The sequence below is a fragment of the Opisthorchis viverrini genome (genome assembly GCF_000715545.1).
Source record: "Opisthorchis viverrini unplaced genomic scaffold opera_v5_442, whole genome shotgun sequence".
NCBI lineage: Eukaryota > Metazoa > Platyhelminthes > Trematoda > Opisthorchiida > Opisthorchiidae > Opisthorchis > Opisthorchis viverrini.
Genome location: NW_008752102.1, coordinates 337,877 through 358,872, shown reverse-complemented (window position 1 = coordinate 358,872; position 20,996 = coordinate 337,877). Strand labels below are relative to the sequence as shown.

General features: G+C 45.0%; 1 protein-coding gene across 1 annotated transcript in view; it reads right to left on the bottom strand.

Annotated features, from left to right (window-relative positions):
* Nucleotides 1-986: 986 nt before the first annotated feature.
* Nucleotides 987-20,996, bottom strand: part of T265_15334 (hypothetical protein) — a gene marked incomplete at both ends in the record, with an annotated part of 86,119 nt that continues 66,109 nt past the window's right edge. Inside the window, 10 exons of the mRNA XM_009177634.1 lie at nucleotides 987-1,429; nucleotides 3,910-4,285; nucleotides 5,462-5,707; nucleotides 6,571-6,915; nucleotides 7,236-7,293; nucleotides 7,836-7,892; nucleotides 12,684-12,830; nucleotides 15,280-15,931; nucleotides 18,042-18,360; nucleotides 19,067-19,300. Coding sequence (XP_009175898.1) covers nucleotides 987-1,429; nucleotides 3,910-4,285; nucleotides 5,462-5,707; nucleotides 6,571-6,915; nucleotides 7,236-7,293; nucleotides 7,836-7,892; nucleotides 12,684-12,830; nucleotides 15,280-15,931; nucleotides 18,042-18,360; nucleotides 19,067-19,300 — 2,877 coding nt within the window. The remainder of the gene's footprint in view (nucleotides 1,430-3,909; nucleotides 4,286-5,461; nucleotides 5,708-6,570; nucleotides 6,916-7,235; nucleotides 7,294-7,835; nucleotides 7,893-12,683; nucleotides 12,831-15,279; nucleotides 15,932-18,041; nucleotides 18,361-19,066; nucleotides 19,301-20,996) is intronic.

Below are 20,996 nucleotides of genomic sequence, written 5' to 3'. Positions count from 1 at the left end.
GCAGGTTGTCCTGCATAGAAATGACTTAAGTTTCCCTATGGAAATTGTAACTCAACTTTGTATTATGCTAAGCGCCCACCGACAACTTGGTTCGGTTGAGAAAAATACAACTCGGGGGTGGCTTGCGCAAATACCAGCAGTGTGGAATAAGGTTTCGCTAGGCAACCTGATAAATCGTTATATGGAGTCACGCCATACCGAGGTCGGATGGAATTAGGGTGGTGGATTCTTTTTAGACGTTTAGCCACATTTCCGTTACTTGTATCACCAATTCGAATTGAACTGGAGTGTTTTTCCGATATTATTGTAATGTAACAACATAAAAGAAGGTGATGAACACTCATGTGAGTGAGAAGGAAGAGTTGTGAACCTATTGCTGAGCAATAGGACTTATGGCTGCGTAAGGAACTTTTCAAATGATCTGCTTGCTTAGAGGGGTCATAATGGTTTCTCTTCTATGGTTACGCCAGACCTGAACTCGAGTAGCCTTTGCACACCGTATAGAAAGATTGCCCAGGGCGACCAATACAACGATCAGCTTCTCGTATGGTTTACCTCCAGGCTTCTGGTTGTTCTGCATATCTTTCAAGCAGAAGATCTCTCACGATATACCAGAGGAAAAGGCAGATTTCCATGCCGTGAAAATTTCACTAAAATCCTACCTATGGGAACAGCCTTAATTCGACCACTTGACCCTCTGCTGTGTGCCGATAAACAGTTTTCATAAACTTTGCTCCTGTTGAGACCATGTACTCGCTAACCCCAAAAATCTGTAGCCATCGTAACCATCGGTTTCGATAACGACCATCCTTCAAAACACTCTTAATCCACAAAGACGGACGGTCATCCAAGCAACTTATTCCTACAACATTCTGATTGATTTTGACAGCATCACGATTCAAAGGAGGAACTGAAAGAAACAAGGATCCACAGACGTGCTTCCTGGGGTCATACATTAAGATTAATCAACCGAACAGCTCACTCACCTTCCACACGCGAACCACAGTGCTTATTCCAGCTGTGATCAAAATGCGGTCATTCGGCGCAGTACAACATAGTATTTCTGCCTGGTCAACCATCTCAAACACGGACCGGGCTCTGTCGAGTGGATCGAACGGACTGCTCAATCGCAGACTGCCATCAGTGAAACCCCAGGCAACATAGGCTGTGTGGTGTGGTGGAAGCAGACACTTATTCTGTTCGACAGCCACGATTGAGGTACCCACCAAGGTGATCGAACCAGAACTGTTACAAGGAGGAGTTGAAAAACCATCGGTAAAAACCACGCTGACACCACTCCCTGCACTACCGCCTGTGTTGCTTCCTCCGACACTGGGAACTACCGCAGACGATGGAGCAGACCCTCCGCTACCACTGGGTATGACACTCGGATCAAGCTGGACTATTTGACCCACAGCATGCTTCAGCTCTATGTAAGAAATGTGTGGAGTAGGGATTGCAGAAACAAGTGAGCGAAAATCACGAAAAGAGTCACCAGATAAAACAGCCGAGAAAAAAAACCAAAAGCTCAGCTCAGAATGACGCTAGAGCCTTCTCATGAGTTTAGAATCCCAAAACACTTGTTATAACAGGACCCGGTACAACTGTAACAAGAAAGTACCTAGGAATTGAATACGTCAGAACAAGTAAAAACTGAGATGTGGACAAAACACCACGTATATTATCACGTATATTACATTAGTTTAAAATAGCCATACTGTTTCGTAAAAAATATTGATAAATTGCTCGGCCAGTGAGATAGCACACATGATCCAGCGAAATTTGAATCAACCTCCAATGGTGAACTTTTCTTAGCCTTTTCACTAAGAAGTATACTTTGACTTTGTCAGGCCACTTGAATTTTATTGTTAAATTACGGTCCATATAAAGTATCGAATCGGTCTCACTAGATGCCTAAACCGACCGTTCTAATCCATGTTATTGTGTGTTGACGAAACACAATCTGTGCTGTATCTTAAAATACGTGAGTTTGATGTCCAGATCAGAGCGTTACAAAGGTGAATCGTGAGTTATATTAGTGTTTACCGCTTTAAAGATCGTACAAACACAGCGGTGTGCTCGGTGGGCTGTAACAGGAAAGTGCACGTCAACTGACTCGACATCATTGTACCAACTAGTTGATGAGAAGGCTTGATAACGCGTCTCAGTATGATATTTCGTTCTTTATTTCTTTTTTATCACAGGGCGATTAAGGTTTACACTCCATTCGCCCGTATGCACCATCTCCACGGACTGGGTTGCACGATGCCAGCTTAACTGTTCTTTGAGGTGTGAGTGGATTAATGAGCCACCTTTTCCACTTATCGTTTCAATGACCCCTGCTCTCCTAGGAATAGTAGATAGCATCAATTGGTATAGGGCGGGGCTGCTTCCGGTAGCAAAAGCCTTTTCCATCTCCCGAGCGTTCGATGCCAACCGGAGCTGTCGGTCTTTTCTTAGTTTCTTTATTATTTGGCGTCTGAGGAATTTGCGTGCGTTGTTGTACTCGTTGCGTGCTGGTATGGATTTTCTGGCACCACCCACGACCAGCGATCTCGACTATATCTAGTGGTCATTTGATTGTATCTGAGGTCGGACAGACGGCAATGGACACCGCTAGCATAGCTGCTTTCACATTTCCCCATGCTTCATCAACGTGCCCACTACTACGGGTCATCGCTTGTGGATCACCCGGCACACGGATAAATTTGAAAGACCTGAGTTCGTCCTTGGTGTTCTGAGATGCATAACCATGCTTGGGTCTTGTATGCGTTTTTTTACAGACACAGCATACATCAATTTTAAGAAAGTGCAGGGTTTCAACAAGTATTGTCCATTTGCCAATTTGACGCAGAGTACGTACATTGAAAGCTACTACATAGAAAGGATCTCGTTGATTTAGAAAGATTTTGTTTTGTTTAATGTTGGAAAGCAGTGGGGAAGCCCCTTCGGTCAAATAACTGACAGTCAAATGACTCTGCGACGTTTGCTTGTTTGGTGGAAAGGGACATCGGTGGACATAGAACTGTGCGGGCGAATGATACTTCCCGATCGCTCAGGGCGAGGAAGGAGGTTTGGTTGAGGTACCCAGCCTTGAGCCTTCGACTCAAAAGTCTGACCCATGGGGAAGCGGACAGCAGAGTTTTCTTTGAGGATCCTGCCCGGAGCCGACTCAATAGCCTGAACTCGGCTGCAGGAGGTTGCCCAAACCCGAGGACACAGGGAGCGGGGCATTACTGTCTTAATCCTGATGCGGTTGCACAGACCAGGCGCCTTTTGAGCAGCACAGAACTCTGGTTTTAAATCTATATCGAACGAACTGAATAATACGCAGGCGGTCACAGTCGACCGTTGGGCGACCAGAATATGCGTTTTTTTCTAACCTGTCCTTTTCCGAGAGAAGGCAACATCACTCCTTCCATGGATAAGGATATGCTGATCGCCTTCGCACTCCTACCGAACGGACAGTATGACTTTACCCCCAGATCGCCTCGTAGCACGGGATTTGACTCGGTCTTTGACTTGGTTTTCCTGGCAGGGTTGAACCTTGTGGAACGAAGTTCCAGCCAACGTAGCCCTAGGGACCATTGCGGCACTCACGCCCGACCACCCCGTCAAAGTGGCATCTTTAGGTCGGAAAAAGCGCCAGAATAAATATATAAATAAATGAAGCGGCATTAAAAAATAGTGCAGTCTTCACATAAGTGAAAGACAAAAGCGAGTCAGGATGGAACAGCTTTTCACGAGACACAATAGCGTTAAAGCCCCTTCCTATCAATACTGAAGTTTCCCGATATAAGAAACGGTGTGATTACAGCGAGGCGTTTTTGAGGATAATATTGTAGAATACCTCGTCTGCACCACCAGCCCAAGAAAGACTTTTTAGCTGTATGCAAGCAGTAGACTCACCTTTGAGTGGTTGTAGATGTGGTCTCAGACAGTCAATGTTTTGGTAGAACAAATCCTGTGCAATCTGAGTTCCTGAGGTTGGTTTCTTGGCAGATCCGAGGAACAGTGCTGATATACCACGAGGCACAGCGATCCGGCGGCTAGGATGCGGTTTGCGAAACAGCTGTTTTGGGACTTGTCCAAAGTTGTTAATGAAGCCAATCACAGCAGAGCGCTTGAGTGGATCGTCAATCGAGTAGATATCCACATTTCCTTCGTAGAACAGGTGGTGAAAAACATTGTAAGCCAGTACCGCTGCATCTCCTTGCTGTTTATGGCCAAATATCAGATCAATCCATTCGTGAAGATGAGCAGAAACGTATTCGCTTTCCAAGGCCTGTGGGAAAAAGCCCAGAAGACATTAGAGAGCAACACGAACGGAATGGATGATTTGAATATATGGGTCCTTCTAAACCATACCTCCTCATTCATGGCGCATGAATATCCCTACCTTCATAAGCATTCGAGTAATGATGACTCGCATTGGGCCTATCTGGAGAGATGAGACCGTTCAATTGTACCATCTGGAAGGGATTCAGCATGAAGGGAACCACTAGACTAACAACTGTCAGTTGTTTCCGTTACATGATAGTTCATCGTCTGCGAGCAGAAAAAGTGAGCATTTCCGTCTACAATGAGAGAGATCTCCAGGACCAAAGTTTACAAGTCAGAATCCAATCGACTTCCAGTACTGGGCCGTCACTCCAAGAAGTGATGGTCGTCGGAGAACGCACAACTAGGTGTGAAGCATGAGATTCCTCAAACACAGAGAAGCTGGGACTATTGGGTAAAACTGTCTTTTGAAAAGGTTTAGAGTAGATCATTCTCCGACGCCTTTAAGGAATACAGTAACGCCTGGAGCAGACACCGCCTGTGAAGAGGCGCATCTCCTGTGGGGTCTCCAGTGGGTTTCATCGTCAGATCTGAGTCCGTGTCCAATGCCCTCTCGAGCCCGATCAACAGCTTAGTACATCATATCCTAGACACGAGTAACATGGAAACAACCCCAGTTGGATCGTGATTCCAACATACCGTTTCAACAAGCAAGTTGCAAAAAGGTGGTTTTATGCTTTTATGATAAAAGTCAGCTATAATGCTGACAAGCGACGACAGTGCATTGATGAACGCAGGGACCAATTAGTATGAATCTCACCAAAGAATATTGATAATTTCTGGTCCATACTTGATCTTATTGAAAAGATGCTACCAGCCAGTAAGTAAGGAGGAGGAGGTCATCAGTTCAGTCAATAAATGGGATATATTTAATTCGTTGTGTGGTTTAACGGTCATGAGGACAGATTAAACTGAATGACTACGACCCTATTTCGCCACACAGCAGTAGGAAATTATTTCGAAAAAGGAAACCAAAAGGCCTTTTTTCACAATGTTCTTTTCTGGAGGGGGATTACCATAGCAGTATTGAAACGCTGAGGAGAATACAAGAGGTTATATAGGAGAGAATGAGATGCAAGGACATCGAACACACAGTGTTATTAGTTGACTGGCAACTGACCTCTCGATGTGCTCGGATAAACTCCCGGGGATCCGACTTAGCCCAAGGGGGGAGGGAAACGTCGTCTACAGACCGTCCGTTTTGCTTTAACCCCAATTCGAATTGGTTAGAGTTGACTAGAAAGTCCGGTAGGTAAAAAAATTCCGGAATTAGTTCGCGAACATCGGCCATGTTTTGTTCGCTCGCACTAAGCCAAGCGTGTTTCACGCTGTGGAACATCCGATCCGGTAAATCGAAATGCCCTCCCTGAAACCACAAAAATGTGCTGAATTACAAAACCAAGTAAAAATAGGGAGCCGAAATAATTACAAAGAGATTGGACCTTACAGTGATGTGACTTTTCGCCTACCTCAGCGATCCATTGGGTTATACTGGGGAATGTCCCGTGACACTCACAGTCTCCTGGCCCTACAGGTTTGGGGCTGGAACATGTGGCGACTTGTTCCGTAGAAATGGTAATGCATTTGCATTCCCCTTCAAACACCGCTGCCTTGCGGTTAGGCTTTTGAGCCGAAGGCTTTGGTTGAGGACCTTAATCGTCCTCTTTTCTAGGTGTGGGCGCCCTGGCAGTATCCCAGCCCTCGTACAACCATGAGTACGGCAGTGAAGCACCGGTGTTGAACACTGATGTCATGCTGTCGATGATGAAATAATCACGGTTCATAAGGTTTACGGAAGACCTTCATACTAGGAGAACAGGGCAGGAGTTAAGTGCTCATTGAACACAGTGAGCTAGAAATTGATGCGCTCTGCCTTAGCCGAACGATACAAGGTGTGCGCGGAACCTCGGCTGATTAAGGTTAACCAAACGAATAAAACATATCCGGTCTCGGGCAAGGCGTTATTCCTTAGGAAATGAGTGAACCAGACTGAATAACTGGAATGAGTGTATAGGAAGAGTGATGATACAGGTTGCACTCCCTTGAGCGGGCTTGTCATAGAGCATACGGGATGCACCACCCTCCCTGATAAGTTGTGCGCGACGGTAAACCGCTCCAAATAAGTCGCTTTTTAAAAAAGCACCATTAGCAGTGAGTGTGTTCATTATATTCCCCTGGCTGAAAACACCTGCAAACACAGAAGGAAAAGACTATTCAAAAGTTCCCCACCTGTAGCCTGAGAAACTGTTGTGTGAATGGCTCCATTCGAACCAGATAGGAGGCAACAATCATAGCGGACGAATAATGTGTGCCGTAATAATACGGTGGAGTCTCTCCTGTTGGGTCGTCCCATTCTTTGAAACGTCGGTGAAACTGGTGTAAACGACGCGGAGTTTGGGCACCCATTGGCTTGGAGAAGTCTCTGAATGTCTCCGGGCAGGTGAGATCCAACTCCTCCGAATCGTAATCAGCAAGCACCCAAGGGAAGATCGGATACTGCATCAAATCGTTGTAAGAACGACCGGCTTGTGTGTTCAAGTACATGAGGTACTGAAAATTGCTCAGTTCGCCACGCTTCACAAAAATAAAACGGAAATAACGAAGAATGATTCAAGACCTGGCACAACGAAAATACGATTATTAGAATGATAAGGAAAAACTATATCAAGAAGGGTCATTAAGTGAACAAACTGTCGACTTAAAAGACTGGAAACAAACATGTTGCTCAAGAACTCAGTGGTGAGAAAAAATTGGATAAAGTTTACGATAGAAATGAAGAATACTGTGAAAGTTACACAACCGGGTTTAAGTCATTTGACTATCGAGTAAACAGTACAGAAGGAGATACTTGGCTCGGCCAACATGCACATCAGTTCGAACCAATACACACTAACCTCCCACCGTTTTGTCACTGTTTTTTCACCCAAGAGGCTGCTCAACAAACTAGGCGTGCTGAAAATAAAAATAAAGGCATAAGAATCCAAAAGTACATATGGGAATAATATATTTTAAACCAAGCAACATCCTACAAGTGGGTAGTGTTGTTTCAACATAGGTTCCTAAGACTGTCAAACTCTAACGGTTAGCAAAGACGACACTTCTTTACCGGGTGCATACACTTCGTGAGCTGATGTACATATGGTAGAATCACTAAGCGACAAGAAAAACGTTTCGAACAGAGTCGTACAGTTTTCAGCTGTGGTTCGGAGCGCGCTTTTACGAGCTTGGAGGAAGCTTGATATGAATGTCCTACCTCAAGACAGCCAACTAGATGACTGCATCACTATTCAAAACTATCCATTATCAAGTGCAAAACTGTAAAAAAAACCCAACAGAATAAGGAGACTTAAAGCTTAAATGTAATATTATTACCTAAAGTGATCTTGACTGATGACGGGGAAAATTCACATGATTAGGGACCATAAGTTTGTGTGGATAGGGACACAATGTGAATTTGAAGCAAAGCAAAACACCCGAAGGGAAACAGTAATTACTTCTTTTGATTCATCAGGGACAGTGATACCGAATTCAGGACAGCCACGTTTTGGAATCTGTAGGGAGCCAGAAAGAGGTGATACAATAGGGAAAATCGTGAAAATGAAAACAATGTGAGTTAAATAAAAGAGGGGGACGGGACAAAGTGAAAACATGAAAAACATTTCAAGAAACTTCATCCTGTCAGCGAAGCCTATTTGTGATGAAGACGCGAAGCACTGTACAGATGTTCATCCTTGTTGGAGACGATCAGCAGTGCGAATAGCACTCACTCAAACAGCGTATAGCGCACCTCACCCATCATCCACAGAAACCACGACATGTAGTAATCCACCGACTGGCTGACCGAGTGGCAACTACCACGCAACGAAGAGAATGGACCTTACAGTGCTGAGACAATTTGTGTACCTCACCGACCTACTGAGCTATACTGGGGATGTCCGCGCGACACTCGCAGTCTCTCATACAAGGTTGGTCAATGGTTAGAGGCCTGACGAACAAAGTCTGCTGATCCTCCAGGTCGGTTGGAAGATGTGTGGCGACTTCTGCACTTGCATTTCCAGCCAAACACCACTGCTTTGCAGTTAAGCTCTTCAGTCAAAGTCTTTGGTTGATGACTCTAATCATCCTTCTGTCTAGGTGCGGGCGCCCTGGCAGTATCCCAGCTCATATAGGTCGTCGCGTGGTGGCGTCATCCGAGCCGCTGCGTACAGCAGGGCGGGTAAGCAGAGACAGGCTACTGCAGACGCCCCTTTCTCTTTCGTTCACAGACTTTCCCCCTATCCCAACTCTATCAATAGGACTGTCCTTGTAGGTCTAGCACGTAGGATTGACGACTCCGCTCGTCCCGCATCAGTTTTGCGAGCAACATCTTTGCGCCACCTATCTGGCCGCCTTCAATGTCGACACTCTGAATTAAACAGATCAATGAACTGCCCTTGCTCTCACAGTGGACTCGCTTGACATCGATTTGTGCTGTGTATCAGAAACAATAATACAAAATGCAATCGCACTGGCTGAGCTAACCGCTTCCGGCTGCGCAGCTCTGGCGATCCAGGACCTGTACGGTCAGTTGGAATCATCCTAAGTCACCGGGAAAGATCCTTACTTGACTGGATACCTGCTGGTAGCCAGGCAGCACTAGAGAATAGTGGTGCTTTACTGCCTTAAACCCATATCAGTTTATTTGAACGAATATCCCAACCAATCCCGAACAACACTTGGCCCAACAATATTGTCAGACGTCAAATGAAGGTGAATGTACGGGTCGACCGTGAGATCTAGTGGATACGGAAAGCTAAGGAATGGAAGAGGCTCAGGAAGCCGGGAATGTCCGAAGATTATTTTAGTTGATGCGTCCGACCGGTCCCGAAAACCGCCAAGAATAAGAATGGAGCGACCATCTTGAATAAAGAACCCCTCGACCGTTGGGCAGTGTACTTCGAACAACAGTTATCGTGGCCACCAGCTGCCACTCATCTGGAACCCACCCTGTACGACGAACGTGGATAGCTCGACGGCCTCGGACATTCATGACTACATATGTGCTCTCAAGCGCCACCGAGCTTCTGGTACGGATGACCTCCTAGCCACAATATTTGAGGATGGGGGTGAAGTCCCCAGTCGATGCTTATCTGATCTGTTTGCCTGCATTTGGAGATAGGCGCCATAGTCGTCGGCTTGTTCACTGGGCTGGGCAATTTGATTGCAAACGTTTCATCACCAATCGAAGTGACATCATCGGTGCTGGAGCGTAGTGGTGCGTTAGTGGTTGTGCAAAACCACTACCCTACCTGAGCTACCAACAGTTTCCTCCATAAGGGTTATTTTCAAAAGAGTGGCTCGCAGTGATTGTGGTAACCACAGTAACCATCGTTGGCGTCACCGATGCTTCGTCGCCTTATGGTGGCTCGTCAAACACTGACTCGAGAGCAACAAGCGGGGTTCCGGCCTGGTAGGGGTTGCATTGATCAAATCCTCACACTCTGTCTGCTACTGGAACAATGTCACGCAAACAAACGACTCACAATTTTAGTATTCCTGGATTTCTAAGGCACATTCGACTTGGTTAACCGGTCTGTTCTCCTTGACACGCTCGTCCATCAAGGACTGCCCCGGAAGTTCGTGAACCTAAGTTCCATGTACTACCAGACGTACTTCCAGATGTGTAAGAGAGCTCTCTAAAGGCTTCTGCGCCCAAAGGGGTGTCCGTCAAGGGTGCCCACTTTCTCCATCCCTATGTTATTTTCTAATCGATGAGATAATGAGACGAACGCTGAAAAGTCTTCGAAACCCCGGTGTTCAAATAGCTTCTGACGGAAAGGCCCATATGGAGTAAGCGGTGACATTACTCTTGTCTTACAAGATGACAAGGTACAGGTGTTTTTCGACGAAGTGACCAAAGTCATCCCATGTTTTGGTATGCACTGCATGCTTCTGGACATGGAGTCACTAAACAAGCCACTTACGAACCAGAGGAGGCACTCGAAGTTGTGCAGCGTTTCAGGCACCTTGGAAGTTGTATTAGTTCTGATGAGGTCAGTACACGAATCCGCAAGGCGCGGGTTGCGCTTGCAAATTTGAGATATCTACGGCATCAAATAGGTATATCCAGGAATCTCAAAGGATGTGTGTGTCAGGCTACAGTGGGGGCCGTTTTGTTGTAAGGATGTGAGACTCGGCCTGTTCGAGTATCGGAACTGACACGTCTTCAGGTGTTTGACAACCGTTGTATGAGAACAAGAGCTCGTGTGGGTTGGTGTCAACGAAGTCGTAGCGAAACAAACTAGGAAGCTGCCTTCGGTTGTACAGCCTGGACTTCTATTGAGGAATGTGTGCAGAATCAGAAGCTGCATTGGCTAGGCCATGTATTGCATATGCCGAGCCATCGTTTGCGACGAGTGCTTTTTTCCGCCAAAATCAAAGTGGCGGAAGAGGAGAGAGGTGGCCAAGCCTTACACTGGCGGAGGGGTATGATAGGGATTACGAAACGTTTGGGTATTGTCACTGCTGCTTGCCTTCCGGGATAGGGACCGCGTGATCCCCATTACGACTGGTTGAAGGCGCTACAAGATATGGCTGCTAATCTATGTCAATGTCGTTCTTGTTTTCGGTTTCTATCCAGCTTGCCTGAATGTGTGCCTGGAGGTGTAGGCACCTCAGAATCATTGTAGTAAGCTAGCACTAATCCATTTCTCATCCAGTTTTACCGTGTTCCTCATGACTGTAAGGCAGCGAGGTACTGTAGCGACCCAGTCACCCACATAGTTGACTGTTCAACTCACAGTCGCTCACTGGATCGCGAGGCTTGTCTTTTTTCTCATACGCACAAACACGTCGCATTAAGCTGACTCATCGGACATCGATTGTCTGCACCGCCTAGTCAGCGTAGCGACCAATCATGTGACGACGCGCCCACGTTTACGCACTGGGACCTACATAAAGAGAAACCAAACCCAGTCAAGACACACAGACTCGCGCGCGCGCAGGGAGCAGGACGTCAACTTCTCCACAAGTCCACGGACAACCATGGAGTACGTGTAGCAGTCGAACTGCGGAGAAAAACACGTTCCTGCCGTCCGGACTTCCACCAAGGGACTCTCGCATCCGATAAGTTCCCTTTTTGACTTGCTCCCCATTTCGCATTGTATTCATTTTTATGTGTCGCAACCATGTTAAAAACTTCTATTAGTGCACACACATTCACCTTCTGATTTGTATTATGGCTATCATCAGCTGTGCACTAATAGTATCAGTGTGGTGGTATCGTGGTGTCAGTGATGATAACGACGATGATCACGAGGTGGAAGTTCCAATTATATGAAAGTGTTCTTTCTGTAAGCCATGGTTTATAGACTGATAAACGGTTTTGGTAATTTTCAAATAAGGTGCGCATTGTTGATGATTCCAAACAGGGATGCAACACCAGTACAGTGCTTCCCGGTTTTTCAGCACAGTGATTTACTGACAGGATAAAATCACCAGTAAAAATTCCCAACTCTCTTCACAGCACCATCAACCACAAAAATTGTTCAGTCTCGCCAACGAGCAGAATTTGCGGCTTACGAGACGACCACCTACAAGCACATCAGTTTCACACTAACTCCTCGATCCAATCAGTAGTAGTAGGAGTCGGATGCAGAATAGTCACAGTAGCCCCAAGAATGGACTGAAGTCGATGAAACCAGTCTACTGCGTTCACGTCACTAATCCAGAAAATCGTAAAGAAGTAGAGACTGGAGACTAATCGCAGTGGCATTGCCACAACACATCCATTAAGCTAATGAGGTTTTCGCGTGAGGAACAAGGAAGGAAAACAGAAATCAATGATTATCACGGGTGACATGTTGACCTTGACAATGCTTAACACAGGATCGTCATCAGGGCATAAGTTTTTCGGTCACAAGTTGAGGCTGACCAAGGCTTTGAAAATAACAACCTACAAAAGAGGTATCACGAACGTACCTGAATGCCTGAAGCACGTTAAACTTAGTGAAGTACACTCATTTGCAAACTAATTTGGTTGTGCGAGAGACTCACCTGGAATCCAGCTGAATCTCTCGGTTGTGATGTTTCCAGGCAACGTTAAGCTTACGTTTCGTAACAGCAACACCTAGGTCTATCGTAGCCTACGACTAATTTGCATATACAGGATGTGAAATGATCGGGAAAGAAGAACATACGTAAAACCTTGGATCAAAGTAGAGAAAACGTCCAGCTTTGGTGAGAAAGGTTACACATCTTTATCTCTTATCTATTGGATTGATATCCCAAACGAAACCATGAACCGAAAATGGATATGATAAGCGGAATACGAAAGGCCACTTGAAACTTCAGCAAAGACATACCGCTGATAGACTTTCCCTTGTAATCCCTTAGAGAAAGCTAGCAGAAAGTTTCGTCCATCCGTGTTGAAAACTTCTAAAGCAATGGGTTGAAGCAGATACCGGCGCTTGTATACATCCTGAATGTTTTCATAGGGAAACTTGAAGTACCTATTTCAAAAGAGATCGGTAAGAACGGGCAAGGGGGAAAAGTTACTGGAAGGTAGAGGAATGACGGGTTGGTTCTAGTAAGAGCTAGCCCTGATCACCTAGCACATAGCCTGGCTATTTGTGAGCGGGGTTGTGTCACACTCAGTATATCCGACATAGTCTGAAACTATCAGCCGCTATGAACAGAAGAATAACGGGTTCTCTAATTAGTTGTTAACGAGTGGGAAGGTGATGTGAAAAACAGCATTCTACCGTTACTTCCTGATACAGCTATCGGTACTCTCCCCTTCATATTGAACATGAGATACACTTCTGAATAGAGTAGACACATCATCCGCTTCAATCACAAACAGACACTTAGTTTAGGCCTAATAAGGGAATATCGGTCGCCTTTTTGTTCATCCTCATAGGCGAGGGTGACCACGAGTTTATCGGAAGTACCAGGGCCTTGAAATTCGTGATTTCCGAGTGTCCGGTCGAACTAGTTCGACCACCTAGCGCAGAAAATTCATAATCAGTGGGGCGACTGATAAGTCCCCATGTTCACTATGCATGTCCTCAATGTACTGGTGACGACTAACTGACTATGACTACTGCCAATGTAAAGCATAGTGAACGGATCGTCTACGTATCAGGTGAGTGGTTCTTCCTCCCAACTCTTTGTTCTAATGGCACGAAGCGGCAAGGCATCTTTTCCCTCAGTTCTGGTCAACTTTAGAACTGGTCAACGTTAGAAGAGTCGCTTTAGAAGCCTACCATGCCTCACGGTTTTCACGTCCTCTCCCCATAGAGTCTTTACTGTGACTTTAAAAAGTGAGGTTATTTATCCCTCCTATTCTAGTATGTTTGAACAAAAACGTATCAACAGTTCTACCGTGCAGTAACCCTGTGATATCCTAGATGGGGGCCCTGGGACTGATCTCATGAATGGTTAGTGATTCAGGCAAACACCGTACAATCACGCGGTCAGTGGCGCTCATGAATCAAAGTTATCGTCTGCAATGCGTGGCTTAGCAGTTTATCGAACTAAGCGATTATACCATCGTCTCTAATGCTAAGATCCATGTTCCACACTCTCCCATTTTCTGGCAACTGAAACTGTAGCAGCTGGAATCAGCGTGGCCTTGGCACGGCAGGCCGATTCAACTCTGATCTCTTGAATGTTTCATTATTCGATCCGATGTGCTAATCCACAGTGCCTAAAGCGTACAATGATAAGAACACCAAGTATTTTTTACTCTGAGGTATAGATACTTTTAATAATCTTCACGATACCATTGTAACCTTGTGCACAAACGCTATTTCACTTGACTTAAAGAGATCTCCAAAATAATTCCATGAAAACTAGTCATGGGAGTATCAGAATTTATGGTTTGCGTTAACTTTGTAGGTATGCGACTTGAATACTAGGGCCCAACGGGGTTACGGGGCACAGGGTTACGGCTAAAAACTGTCGGATTTTGCGAGGCCCTAAACACTAGAACAACTAACGCTGTCAAATTCAACGACTATTCAGTAAGGAGAGGTATTACATATCATTATTATGGGCAAGTCGCACCGCTAAAAGTGACGTCATATATTGCACGATTTGAGAGTAAGTTTAAACCGGACCTTTTCAGTGGATTCGGTGGCCGTGCATAAACGGACACGTTCAGAAAATTGTCCGCACTAGAATTTCAACGGCGTTCATCATCATTATGAGCTGTAAAAACCGCGTACTTGTCGTACAGTGGTTGCAACTGAGCAACAAACAAACAGGTCTACAGCGGTTCCCACATTACACATATGTGTGAATGGACGTAGTTGAGATCCGAGGTTTCAAGGAGAACTCATAGGTAAAACTTGGTTGATAGTGCGTATTGCGTGGCTGGCACGGGATACAGAAAGCCGCGGTGATACAGCAACATACGTCCGCCGAATATGTGTGGGAAACCAGGCTATCATCAAACATCTGATATTTCATTAGATTTACTTACGAAGTAGAGGTTGTAGATGCAGATGGGCTGCACTCATATCCAATACCCAATGTGGACTAAACTGAGCAACAACAGGGTCCACCTACCTGAGGCTATATCATGGGCATTGGCATACACAAAGGCAAATATCCATATGGGATCGAAAACTGCACAAGGAACTGACTGCAAGGCATGTAAGCGAAGTGAAAACAACAGGTTGTATATTGTAACCACATTGGTTACAGTTAGGATTAAACATTTATGTATTCAACTGGTTGTTCCGAGGTAGAACTGAATCCACACGAAATATGTATGGTGATAAGCTTGAGCATCGGATTGCTTGGAATAATCACCGCCAAAATAATGGTATATATATACAGAAAAAGAGATAGAATAAATGACGGATTCCCAATAAGAAACTACAGACTTACTTCAACACAAACAACAATCAATGTGAAAGATAAGAGTTTGATTTCCAAACAGACTGTACTCACTGCTTTCCCGATGTCTGACTCACAGCTCCAGTGCTCCATAAATCGGTTACATGTGACCCAACACTCGTCCGTTCAACGCCACGAACGGTATTGGTACTGGACGCACCGTGCATACAGGGCACCACCGGTTCGTGTATGACATCAGGTGGTAGAGAATCAATGTCGACGATTTCCCGTGTATTGATTAACGTATATCCGTCAATGACGTAAAAATGAGATTGACCAAACAATAGAAGTCCTTCGTAAACATCAAGACCGAGAATTCGCGCACAGCGATACATCACAGTCGGGCGTTCACCAGGTTCTAGAAGGCGAAGAATGGCATCATTACTAGCCAGCTGCTTGTCATCATCTATAATCACAGAAGAGTAAGGCGCTGAACTCGGAGCCGTCGGTTCACAGGAGACAGTCTCGTTTTTGACGGGTTCGTTCATCGTCACTGAACCAGCTGACGGACTGTTCTCGTCAGGTCCGTCATTTAATTGATCTTCGTCTAGAGGTCCACGGGAGTGTTCCTCCTGGATGGACTCCATGCCACCTGGTACGTTTCCACTGGGGGCAATGACTTCATCGACGTCATCCGTTTCGGATGGAGCGTAGGACGGAGATTTTCCGGTCAGCCGTAGTAGTGATACGGTGTTCTTCAACGATTCTGAATAAAAGGACACCAATTAGTGAAAGGCTTACTTGTTAAACACACTGGCCGACAAAATAAGGTCAGGTTAATGTTTACTCAGAAACCACACTGATTATGTATTCACAACGTAAACCAAGGGTAGTTAACTTCAGTCTTTACTAAAGAACGTGTTCAGCACTTCACGCTGCCCTATAAAGAGGAATTTTCCTATAAGTATTGCTAAAATTATGCTTGAACAAACAGTATTCACAACATGTTCAACAAACCACTGTAACCCCACTGAGTGCGTAGCTTTCATCTGATGTGCATAATTTAGTGGTACACAAAACGATAAGAAGGTATTCCAGTAGTTACCCAGTGTATAACGTCCAATTAGAAGACTGCGCTGAAATGCCCTCCATATTGAGCTCCAAAACCTCACTTATGTTGACGGCCTTTGCTGAGAATGCACTTAGCGGTGTGTTGAAACTGGATTCTAGGAGGCTTGTCAATGGTACTGCTAGCAGCAGCATTGGTTGCATTCTGGCTCGTAACCATCAACCACGTACTGGCGTGGTTTTTAGGAAGCAAAAACGCAAGCAAGAAAGTGAAACGCAACAACTTGACACAGTTTCTCATTAAACAACCTAAACCTCGCGACATAGTCAGCAAAACCTGAGTTAACAACTTGCGTTTCAGCGAATATACACCCATTTGCAAACTAATTTGGTTCATTCGAGAGACTCACCTGGATCCCAGCTGAATCTCTTGTTTATGATGTTCTCAGGCAACTGAATGTGCTGCACCAGGCCGCCTCATGTTTCAGTCGCTACGATATTTGAAATATCGCGATACATCAGCAACCTTATGAGTAGTACATTACAAACATACACATGTATCGCGATATTTCAAATATCGTAGCGACTGAAACATGAGGCGGCCTGGTGCAGCACATTCAGTTGCCTGAGAACATCATAAACAAGAGATTCAGCTGGGATCCAGGTGAGTCTCTCGAATGAACCAAATTAGTTTGCAAATGGGTGTATATTCGCTGAAACGCAAGTTGTTAACTCAGGTTTTGCTGACTATGTCGCGAGGTTTAGGTTGTTTAATGAGAAACTGTGTCAAGTTGTCAAAACCGCACACCTGCTAGCTTAAGCCCCGGTTTAACGATCCATCGACTGACACTCTTGCAACGCAGTTGAGCATTGTCATCCTTGTTATGCTCAAGTATGTCCCCATCGGGAGGATGGGTGTTGAAGACCATTCATGTAAGCAGTTCACGCAAAACAGCCAAGCACACACGTGTGAAAGAAGTGGTTATGTTTCAATGACAAAACTTTCAATTGAATATATTCCTTCCATGGCTAAAGAGAGTCAGGATCGCACAGAGAGCTAAGAAGTACCCCAACGATTCAGTACAGTGATATCAGGTTTCGATACTGATTACAACAAGCATAAGTCTCAACAGGAAATGTTCAGAGATCACTCCGTTTACATATACGAACATCACTGGAATTGCAACCGGATTGACAAAACAATGCGCGAAAAGTTTTCTGCCAAATGAGGCTCACGTCGCACGGGACTTTCCCCCTAGTTGGTGAAGACAAACGGCGACGGTAGCTGGATGGAAGTGTTCTAACACGCGATGAATATCAGACGAACGACCGAACCCAAAAAATTCGTTCTGCGTCAGTGCGCACTCATCCATCTGTCCCAGCCCATTTGTTTTGGCTAACTACAAATATAAGTCGGGCGAAAGCAGACGTATATATATATATATATATATATATATATATATAACATCGTATATGTCCGTAGGTACCCATTCACTAAGGCTGAAATTCTGGCTGCTTGCAGGAAAAAGAAAGGAGGATCATTTCTGACCTCTTCTGCAAGGCCAGCGGATTTGTCTATGCGCATGCTCAGCGATACAAATTTGGACGGCCAGCTGATGGACGAATTGGCTTAAGTGAACCCGAATGGTCAGTACATTCAGCTGGCTATTGTGCTTCTCGAAAAAACAAGAGCAATAATGTATTATCACAGAATACAGTAACAAAAATGCGGTAATAAACTGTAGTCTGTGAAATAAAAAATACAATATCATAAATTCCAACAGGGGTGAGATAAATGGCTAGCTTACGATCAAGCTCCTCTGGATCCAGTGACCGTCGCAGTGAATTTTCAAGGTCATCTTGTTGTTCAGGCTCATCATTGGGTCCTTCGTCAGATTCGTTTGCCTCCAGAGTATCCAAATCCGCCGCATGGAACATGGATAACTTTCGAGAAGTATGACCAGTTTTACCCTGTTCAGCTAAGAGTGGTAGCCATGGTGTCAGTGGACCCCAGTCTTCCTGTAAAATGCTTCGCGATCGGTAGTTTAGAAAATACAACTGACTAAATCGACTCCTTGCCTGCCGACATCTCAGCGTAGATGGGAGAATTGAACCGGCCAGACTGGACTGGAAGGCACAGTAACAATATGTGATTGTAAACGAGGGCGACCCAAACAAGGTGGGAAAACATAGTAAATCACCAGTGCAAAGGAAACGAAATGGTTGGGTGGCCCGCGCAGACAACACTTCGTCAGACAAATTTCATGAGGATACAGATAATCTGTTAAGCTACAGGGCGGACTATCCAATAATGAGAAACGTACAGTATAGTACGAACAGCAGGAGTTAACTTGAGTTCCGAGAAAAATTGCTATTTTATGCCAAATGAAAACCGTCAACTCCATAACAGTGGGAACATTCCGGACTCAAGTAAATCAGAATAATGTGTACGGAAAAGTAACATATTCCAACCAGTCGGGTCATTAGGCGAAATCGGCAGTTGGGTGTTTTAGATAGAAGATGCGGTTCTCATTCTAAATCTCAGCAAAACAAACATTCGTGGGAATGTCAGATAGACTAGCAAGGAACATTAGTTATAATAAATAGCTAAAGCAATCAACCTTAGACATACATGACGGAGTTAAACCTAGAGCTAAAAGTTGTACCAGTTGATTTCTGAAGTAGTGGAAAGAAAAAACAGCGGAGCGCCAGCTTTCATGTGCTAGGTGGCTGGTTAGGAGATGCAGCTGGGTGCTTTGGTGGTGCAAGATCTGAATAATTTTCCTTTCATTAGAGTGAAACACAGAAGATCAGTAGATCGAAGAAAACTCACCTTGCCATGTACACTAGTTTTACTCGGGAGCGAAGGGTGGTATGGATAACGCATGTAAAACGTTGGGTTGGGAATCATTCGCTTCCGCATTCTACAAGGTCCCTCTGTTGGATCCAGCTTCCAGCGCATTAGAAGATCCGGGTGTGTTGGGCCCCAAAGACCACGCTCACGTGTCAACTCCAGCTCCACTTTATCCCATTCCAACTCCAGTCGGCGGTGAATGAAACCCATGTTCTAAGAGAGAATAAGCACAATTGGTAGCTTCAACAGGAAATTCACTAGCGAAAACACAATTGCCCAATCGACTCAAAAACGGCCTAGACTGACGCCAACAGTGAATGTGTGCTTGATCAATTAAGCAAGATGATTTGTTCCTGTCCATCCGACTGATGCGGCCTGTGAAGTATTACTGCCAGTTACAGATATCAGTGCGATAGCATAAGAGGACTGAAGCAAAATGACCAACAATTATAATGGAGAGATGCCTCCCAGCGATCCAAACCGAAAACACTAAGCTTAAACTCGTGTAGCAAAGAATAGACTGTAGTGACTTACGGACCCCACTATCTCTGGGAGTTTGTGCGCAATCCATCCAAATGGTCAAACCAATTGGTTTGGTGGAATACGAGGAGTATTTGGGCGTAACTGGACGAACCGCACTTGCGTGGATTTCTGAGCAGATAAACCTTTTATTCATACCTTTCATAACTTTCACTTTCAAAACACCAGTTGGGTGGCTTTATTCGAAACATTATAAAGGCGCTCTCTAAATGGATACATCTAATTAAGTTGAACTTTGTGAACATCAGGCCAGCATTGTGTTCCACAGGGATATTTTCGAAGGATTTTACATCAGTTCCGACCAGTGGATTCCTGGCACTCGTGAAGAACATTCTAATAAGTATAATGGGATAATTTTAGGCATAAGACCGTGAATGTGCACTGGAAAACGAACTCACATATGTTGGCACTATCGCAAGATCCTAATAAATCTTTGCTGGTCTTTTAAGGATGCTCCAAATCGCCCTGGACCAACACTGGCAAACGAAAAATCCAATTCATTCCATGCATGTGGCATGTACAGCCTCGTATTAGAGGACACTGGGAGTTCAAGCCTGCACATGAACTTTTGTCAGATTAAAGGCGTGTTAATAGGGGGTATCAGCCAAAAACTGTGCTGCTTTCAATTTGTTCTAGATTTTTCGGTGGAGTGTGGATGACGTTGGTGTTTTCTCTATCCGCTAAAATCAACAATAGCGTGAAGTTAGAGTGGAAAACGAAACCGGCCCAGAAAGTGACCACGGGTGAGAACGTCGCAGTCACATGTCTAGCATTTGATCGGTTTAATTGCCGAGGTCGGTCGCCTCGGACTAAAGTTATCATTTCAATAGGGCGAGTGAACACGAGAAGGCAAGCAGTGTAAAAAGTTCGAAGGTAAATTGACAAACCTCTGAACGTAATTTGAAGCCCACAAGGAACTGGAGCAACAGACCAGAGTATGACGAATAAAATAGAAAAAAGGGCCAGACTATAAACATAGAGTGTATAAGGCAAGTGGCAAAGCAATCAATGAAGACCGGTAACACAAATGTTAGAGTCAAACTAAGATAGCATGTGCACAGATGCTTCGTCTGAGTCCATACTTTAAGGTGCTTTGGGGTAAAATTAAAGGGGCGTTGGGTTGCTCTACGGATTTGTTTACTCGTTTGAGAGTGGTGGCCGGTCATTCATACGCACTGAGCGAAGCGAAAAAACGAAGGCTAGGTTCAAAGCTCGCAAGAACTGATGAATACACAATGCCACGACGACCTGAGCTGTGAACGATATACCGGTTGCTGTTTCTCCCGGCAAACTTCAGCAAATCTAATACATAGCGGCAAACGGAGCCTCTAAACCCAGACCCTGTCCCGCGTTAACCAGATGTGCTTAA